This window comes from Sinocyclocheilus anshuiensis, unplaced genomic scaffold (genome assembly GCF_001515605.1).
Source record: "Sinocyclocheilus anshuiensis isolate Anshui unplaced genomic scaffold, SAMN03320099.WGS_v1.1 scaffold2737, whole genome shotgun sequence".
In the NCBI taxonomy this organism is placed as follows: Eukaryota; Metazoa; Chordata; class Actinopteri; order Cypriniformes; family Cyprinidae; genus Sinocyclocheilus; species Sinocyclocheilus anshuiensis.
Genome location: NW_015551029.1, coordinates 132064 through 140333, shown reverse-complemented (window position 1 = coordinate 140333; position 8270 = coordinate 132064). Strand labels below are relative to the sequence as shown.

Below are 8270 nucleotides of genomic sequence, written 5' to 3'. Positions count from 1 at the left end.
GTGCGTTTGTGAGTGGGGAAGTGTGTGTGTGTGTGTGTGTGTGTGTGAGTGAGTGTGTGCCTGTGTGTGTGAGTGAGTGAGGGAGTGTGTGAGTGAGTGAGTGATTGAGTGATTGAGTGTGTGTGTGTGAGAGTGAGTGTGAGTGAGTGAGTGTGAGTGCGTGCGTGTACGTGTGTGTTAGTGTGTGTGCGTGTGAGAGTGTGAGTGCGTGTGTGTGTGTGTGAGAGTGAGTGAGTGAGTGCGTGCGTGAGTGCGTGCGTGCGTGCGTGAGTGCGTGCGTGCGTGCGTGAGTGCGTGCGTGCGTGCGTGAGTGCGTGCGTGCGTGCGTGAGTGCGTGCGTGCGTGCGTGAGTGCGTGCGTGCGTGCGTGAGTGCGTGCGTGCGTGCGTGAGTGCGTGCGTGCGTGCGTGAGTGCGTGCGTGCGTGCGTGAGTGCGTGCGTGCGTGCGTGAGTGCGTGCGTGCGTGCGTGAGTGCGTGCGTGCGTGCGTGAGTGCGTGCGTGCGTGCGTGAGTGCGTGCGTGCGTGCGTGAGTGCGTGCGTGCGTGCGTGAGTGCGTGCGTGCGTGCGTGAGTGCGTGCGTGCGTGCGTGAGTGCGTGCGTGCGTGCGTGAGTGCGTGCGTGCGTGCGTGAGTGCGTGCGTGCGTGCGTGAGTGCGTGCGTGCGTGCGTGAGTGCGTGCGTGCGTGCGTGAGTGCGTGCGTGCGTGCGTGAGTGCGTGCGTGCGTGCGTGAGTGCGTGCGTGCGTGCGTGAGTGCGTGCGTGCGTGCGTGAGTGCGTGCGTGCGTGCGTGAGTGCGTGCGTGCGTGCGTGAGTGCGTGCGTGCGTGCGTGAGTGCGTGCGTGCGTGCGTGAGTGCGTGCGTGCGTGCGTGAGTGCGTGCGTGCGTGCGTGAGTGCGTGCGTGCGTGCGTGAGTGCGTGCGTGCGTGCGTGAGTGCGTGCGTGCGTGCGTGAGTGCGTGCGTGCGTGCGTGAGTGCGTGCGTGCGTGCGTGAGTGCGTGCGTGCGTGCGTGAGTGCGTGCGTGCGTGCGTGAGTGCGTGCGTGCGTGCGTGAGTGCGTGCGTGCGTGCGTGAGTGCGTGCGTGCGTGCGTGAGTGCGTGCGTGCGTGCGTGAGTGCGTGCGTGCGTGCGTGAGTGCGTGCGTGCGTGCGTGAGTGCGTGCGTGCGTGCGTGAGTGCGTGCGTGCGTGCGTGAGTGCGTGCGTGCGTGCGTGAGTGCGTGCGTGCGTGCGTGAGTGCGTGCGTGCGTGCGTGAGTGCGTGCGTGCGTGCGTGAGTGCGTGCGTGCGTGCGTGAGTGCGTGCGTGCGTGCGTGAGTGCGTGCGTGCGTGCGTGAGTGCGTGCGTGCGTGCGTGAGTGCGTGCGTGCGTGCGTGAGTGCGTGCGTGCGTGCGTGAGTGCGTGCGTGCGTGCGTGAGTGCGTGCGTGCGTGCGTGAGTGCGTGCGTGCGTGCGTGAGTGCGTGCGTGCGTGCGTGAGTGCGTGCGTGCGTGCGTGAGTGCGTGCGTGCGTGCGTGAGTGCGTGCGTGCGTGCGTGAGTGCGTGCGTGCGTGCGTGAGTGCGTGCGTGCGTGCGTGAGTGCGTGCGTGCGTGCGTGAGTGCGTGCGTGCGTGCGTGAGTGCGTGCGTGCGTGCGTGAGTGCGTGCGTGCGTGCGTGAGTGCGTGCGTGCGTGCGTGAGTGCGTGCGTGCGTGCGTGAGTGCGTGCGTGCGTGCGTGAGTGCGTGCGTGCGTGCGTGAGTGCGTGCGTGCGTGCGTGAGTGCGTGCGTGCGTGCGTGAGTGCGTGCGTGCGTGCGTGAGTGCGTGCGTGCGTGCGTGAGTGCGTGCGTGCGTGCGTGAGTGCGTGCGTGCGTGCGTGAGTGCGTGCGTGCGTGCGTGAGTGCGTGCGTGCGTGCGTGAGTGCGTGCGTGCGTGCGTGAGTGCGTGCGTGCGTGCGTGAGTGCGTGCGTGCGTGCGTGAGTGCGTGCGTGCGTGCGTGAGTGCGTGCGTGCGTGCGTGAGTGCGTGCGTGCGTGCGTGAGTGCGTGCGTGCGTGCGTGAGTGCGTGCGTGCGTGCGTGAGTGCGTGCGTGCGTGCGTGAGTGCGTGCGTGCGTGCGTGAGTGCGTGCGTGCGTGCGTGAGTGCGTGCGTGCGTGCGTGAGTGCGTGCGTGCGTGCGTGAGTGCGTGCGTGCGTGCGTGAGTGCGTGCGTGCGTGCGTGAGTGCGTGCGTGCGTGCGTGAGTGCGTGCGTGCGTGCGTGAGTGCGTGCGTGCGTGCGTGAGTGCGTGCGTGCGTGCGTGAGTGCGTGCGTGCGTGCGTGAGTGCGTGCGTGCGTGCGTGAGTGCGTGCGTGCGTGCGTGAGTGCGTGCGTGCGTGCGTGAGTGCGTGCGTGCGTGCGTGAGTGCGTGCGTGCGTGCGTGAGTGCGTGCGTGCGTGCGTGAGTGCGTGCGTGCGTGCGTGAGTGCGTGCGTGCGTGCGTGAGTGCGTGCGTGCGTGCGTGAGTGCGTGCGTGCGTGCGTGAGTGCGTGCGTGCGTGCGTGAGTGCGTGCGTGCGTGCGTGAGTGCGTGCGTGCGTGCGTGAGTGCGTGCGTGCGTGCGTGAGTGCGTGCGTGCGTGCGTGAGTGCGTGCGTGCGTGCGTGAGTGCGTGCGTGCGTGCGTGAGTGCGTGCGTGCGTGCGTGAGTGCGTGCGTGCGTGCGTGAGTGCGTGCGTGCGTGCGTGAGTGCGTGCGTGCGTGCGTGAGTGCGTGCGTGCGTGCGTGAGTGCGTGCGTGCGTGCGTGAGTGCGTGCGTGCGTGCGTGAGTGCGTGCGTGCGTGCGTGAGTGCGTGCGTGCGTGCGTGAGTGCGTGCGTGCGTGCGTGAGTGCGTGCGTGCGTGCGTGAGTGCGTGCGTGCGTGCGTGAGTGCGTGCGTGCGTGCGTGAGTGCGTGCGTGCGTGCGTGAGTGCGTGCGTGCGTGCGTGAGTGCGTGCGTGCGTGCGTGAGTGCGTGCGTGCGTGCGTGAGTGCGTGCGTGCGTGCGTGAGTGCGTGCGTGCGTGCGTGAGTGCGTGCGTGCGTGCGTGAGTGCGTGCGTGCGTGCGTGAGTGCGTGCGTGCGTGCGTGAGTGCGTGCGTGCGTGCGTGAGTGCGTGCGTGCGTGCGTGAGTGCGTGCGTGCGTGCGTGAGTGCGTGCGTGCGTGCGTGAGTGCGTGCGTGCGTGCGTGAGTGCGTGCGTGCGTGCGTGAGTGCGTGCGTGCGTGCGTGAGTGCGTGCGTGCGTGCGTGAGTGCGTGCGTGCGTGCGTGAGTGCGTGCGTGCGTGCGTGAGTGCGTGCGTGCGTGCGTGAGTGCGTGCGTGCGTGCGTGAGTGCGTGCGTGCGTGCGTGAGTGCGTGCGTGCGTGCGTGAGTGCGTGCGTGCGTGCGTGAGTGCGTGCGTGCGTGCGTGAGTGCGTGCGTGCGTGCGTGAGTGCGTGCGTGCGTGCGTGAGTGCGTGCGTGCGTGCGTGAGTGCGTGCGTGCGTGCGTGAGTGCGTGCGTGCGTGCGTGAGTGCGTGCGTGCGTGCGTGAGTGCGTGCGTGCGTGCGTGAGTGCGTGCGTGCGTGCGTGAGTGCGTGCGTGCGTGCGTGAGTGCGTGCGTGCGTGCGTGAGTGCGTGCGTGCGTGCGTGAGTGCGTGCGTGCGTGCGTGAGTGCGTGCGTGCGTGCGTGAGTGCGTGCGTGCGTGCGTGAGTGCGTGCGTGCGTGCGTGAGTGCGTGCGTGCGTGCGTGAGTGCGTGCGTGCGTGCGTGAGTGCGTGCGTGCGTGCGTGAGTGCGTGCGTGCGTGCGTGAGTGCGTGCGTGCGTGCGTGAGTGCGTGCGTGCGTGCGTGAGTGCGTGCGTGCGTGCGTGAGTGCGTGCGTGCGTGCGTGAGTGCGTGCGTGCGTGCGTGAGTGCGTGCGTGCGTGCGTGAGTGCGTGCGTGCGTGCGTGAGTGCGTGCGTGCGTGCGTGAGTGCGTGCGTGCGTGCGTGAGTGCGTGCGTGCGTGCGTGAGTGCGTGCGTGCGTGCGTGAGTGCGTGCGTGCGTGCGTGAGTGCGTGAGTGAGTGAGTGAGTGAGTGCGTGAGTGAGTGCGTGAGTGAGTCTGTATTTGTGTGTGTGTGTGTTTTACCTCAGTGTGCTGTTCACGGCTCCCAGTTCATGAGCCTGTTCACACTCTCTTGCATCACTGATGCTGCCGGCGGCCTGAGAAAACTAGCAGAGAACAAGACAACACCGATCAACATACTGCATGCGAAAGATTAAATATGTGTAATGTACACAAGTACTACTGTGTTTGCTTTAGAGGAAAACTGAATGCACCATATCAAATGTCAACCTTTTTAATAGTAAGGGACAAATATTAACTGATTGTGGGCCGTGGGCCAAAAGTAAATATTGCAAAACAGATAACTCCTTTTTAACAATTTTCAAAAATAATTTGTTTTCATTGTGCCTTCCAATTATTCTCAATCAAACTGTAGTTGGGTTATTTTGATTAGGTAAAAAATAACAAAAAAGTACAGCTAACTAACACAATAAAAACATAACATAATAAAAAACACAATTTTTGAAAATTTGAAAAAACTGAGTTCTGTTTTTGCAAATAAACTCTTCCTATATATATATAGTAAAATATAAAATGTACAGCTCAAAATGTACATATATATATATATTTTTTTTTTTTTTTTCACCATTTCATCATTAGGAAAAATATGAAGATTGTTTGTTTATTTATTTATGTATGTATGTATTTATTTATTTAATTCAATTTTAATTATTTGTTACAATTTTACAAATACATTTTAATTTTTTTATCAAATTCAAAAACTTTTTTTTTTTTGCATTTTAATGCAAAAACAAAAATAATGTTATAACAAATTTTTATGTTTTCCCCTCTATTTTCCCCTTCTCTAGTGACAATTTCAAGGTTAAATTTCAGCAAAAATCAAGCACACTAACTACAACAATACAAAATAAAAACAAAAATAAAATAGAAACATAAACATTAAATAAACATAACACCAATTGATATGTAAATCAACACATATCAGATATTTAAAAAAACAGCAGATAAAACATGACACTATTAGAAATGACTAAATATGTTTATTGCAAATGTTTACTTTCTTTAGAGGAAACTATAGTAAAACTGAATGTTTTCAAGGAATCAAAATTCAGCAATTAAACGAGATGAAAACCACGTGAAATTAATTTATTAACAACCCTTTCTGGCTTATTATAAAGTCCAGGTATATCAGATGAACATACGTGACTGTAAACAGGTTTCTCGTGTTGTTACAGCGCCGTGTGTTTCCTCTCCAGATGTGTCTGAGGTCGTCTATCTCACAGCTCAGTAAAAATAACCCGTTCATCTGCTATCAGACTCTCTGAGTGCTGACTCAAGCTTACTCGCTCTATTACACAAACAAACACTGAGCGCCCGCGCTTCACACAGCTGAGCAAACACCGCAAAACCTTGCACAAAAAACCTAATCCAACCGAACACAAAACGCTCCTAAACGCAAACACGTATCAGTCTCTTACCTTGTTATAGTTGCCAGACTTAATTCCTACAGGAACTTTACTCTGGAAGAAAAAATCTCGTTTTGATCAATAACAGCTGGAGGAAATAGTCATGCTGTATGCATGAAAAAGAATTGCAAGAAATGAGCTTTTTTGGGAGAGTCAAATTAAAACAAATGAGCCAAGCGTGTTGAACTCTGACCTCTGGGCACGGCTCTACGTGACAGTCTTTGATCGAGCATTGGCCCTCATCAGGCCAGAACGGACACGGACGCTTCAGATTCACCTGTGGAGAAAAATACATTGAGTTTCTGTGGCCAGAATACTTCTTAGTTGGATAAGACAACAGTGAACTTATGAGAATATGAAAAATCTAGCATATGATATCAATAATACAAAATTAAAATATATTAACATTTATATATGAATATATATTTATATTTATAAATATATTTATATTTATACATTTATATTAATAAATATATATTTATATATTAATATATATTTATATTAATAAATATATTTATATGTTAATATATATTTAAATATATTTATATATTAATAATATTAACATAAATTTAAATATATAGTAAAACGTATAAATATTACTACAATAACATTTCATTTTAAATTATTTATATTAATATTATAAGTATTCAGAATAATTAAAATAAAATAAAATAAGACAAAAATAATTTTATTTAATATCTTTTAGAATAGATTGTATATTTTAAATTATTTACATTTATATTATAATAAAATGTAAATTGATTAAATATCATACATGTAAATATAAATAAACATAAACAACAGTAGTGTTCTTAAATAAAAATGTTTCGAAATATTAAAATAGATTATAAATTAAAATATATGAAATTAAATTATGTTAACTAATTACATAATAATAAATCACATAAAATAAAAATAAATATATTAATATAATATAATATAAATAATATAAAATACAATACGGAATAAATATTATTAAATTATTATTCTTAGCATTGAGCAAAATGGCTTTTAAAAAAAAAAGTATAACATGAAACTAAAAATAAATATATTTTGTTAATAAATTCCATTATAATAAATCATATAAAACAACAATAAATATGTTAATATATTAATAATAAACATTATTTTGCTATTATTTTAGCATGGAGTAAAATGGCTAAAAAAAAGTATAAACATTAATAGATAATAATAACAGCAACAATGTTAAAAGGATAGAAAAACATACTTTTTTGACTGAACTGAAAGTTTTGTGCATACATCTTTATCAGTAACATTTAACATCATATCTAAACAGCTGGCTGGATATCCAAGGCTTCGTTTGAGAAATCAGTCCTCTTCGACATCAAGCCACGTTCATGACCGCGAATACATATTCTGTGAGGTTTACACAGCAACATAAATTCACCTTGTAGTATCGGAAGAAGTCTCTCTCTACCAGCTTGCGAATGTGAGGGTCAATTTTGAAGTTGTTGAAGACGTCAATGCTCTCGATGTCACAGAAGCAGTCGTCCAAGTCACCGGTTAACTGCAGAAAACAGAGCAGATCTCTAATTCACAGGAATAATAATAATAATAATAATAACAACAGTTATCACACTTTTGATAAAAGCCCCAAAAACATTTCCATCCATTTAGTTTCTCATGTGAAATAAACCGTATGTTGCTTTATTACTGATCGGGTGTTTGAAACGGACCTCAAGTTAATAATTAAAGCGGATCAAATCAGCACAAGCCTGTAAAGCCTATACGTAATTAAATTAAATAATAAATAACTTAAAAAAAAATATTACAATTAAAATATTACTTTAAAATAACTTAAAAATAAATAAAAATTTAAATTCAAATAAAAATAACTTAAAATACAGACAAAACCAAGCAGCTAAATAAATAAATTCAAATAATAAATAACTTTTAAATAACTTCAAACTTAAAAACAAAAATATGTTAATTTATTTATATATATGTTAATTTGTTATTTAATTAATTAATTAATTTATTTATATGTTAAATATATTAATTTATTTTTTAAATACAGAATACACCAAGCAGCAAATAATAATAATAATAGTCATTATATATATATAAAAATAAAACTACTTAATTTGGTAATGTTAGTTATAAATAGCACACACACGACTTCTGACCTGCTTTGAATGTAAAAGTCCAAAAAGTCCCAAAGCAAACAGAGACGCCTCCCCAAAACTGCATCTGTTTCCATACATGCCTTTACAAACGCAAACCCTGCTTTAAGTTAAAGTGTTGAGCGGTTTCTAGCAGCTGTCATCCCTGATGCAGGACTGGGATCACAAACCGCTTGAGATGAGCTGTCAAAACTTTACTAACTACCGCGTGGAAATACAGCCGCGTCGCTCCGCCTCCAAACAAAGACACGTCACACGCGACGCGCTGTAGTTCTTCACTGGCGCGCATAGCGCTGTAGCCAACGGTGGAGGGAACGATTCAAGACTACAAAACCCATAATCCCGCTGACGTCAGCGCATCAAGCGGACCAATGGGACAACAACACGCTGAATAACAGACGGTTTTCTTTCCTGCGTATTTTAAATTTCTGTCAATTTATACCGTATACTTTCTTTCCTTTATTATTCGTTTAAATTAAGTAAACTGAACATTTTTAATTATATGTTCTATATCAATGTGCTTCATTGTGTCAAATTATTTTAAACTTGAATATAACGCTTAGAATAAAAAACAAATGCATAAAATGTGAAAAAAAAACAAATACGAATAAGTACAAATTAGTAATTAAATAAACG

At 48.1% G+C, this 8270-nt stretch overlaps 1 protein-coding gene across 2 annotated transcripts in view; it reads right to left on the bottom strand.

Moving 5' to 3' along the window:
• ero1b (endoplasmic reticulum oxidoreductase 1 beta) overlaps positions 1 to 8270 on the bottom strand; it is a 21969-nt gene that overhangs the window by 12938 nt on the left and 761 nt on the right. Inside the window, exons 1-5 of one of the 2 annotated variants that reach the window (XM_016450622.1) lie at positions 7638 to 7808; positions 6899 to 7018; positions 5684 to 5767; positions 5503 to 5544; positions 4088 to 4170 (exon numbers count right to left, since the gene is read on the bottom strand). In XM_016450622.1, the coding sequence (XP_016306108.1) occupies positions 4088 to 4170; positions 5503 to 5544; positions 5684 to 5767; positions 6899 to 7018; positions 7638 to 7715 (407 nt within the window). In that variant the 5' untranslated portion in view covers positions 7716 to 7808. Of the gene's footprint in view, positions 1 to 4087; positions 4171 to 5502; positions 5545 to 5683; positions 5768 to 6898; positions 7019 to 7637; positions 7809 to 8270 lie in introns of those variants that run through there. The other variant, XM_016450621.1, reaches the window with a different exon arrangement.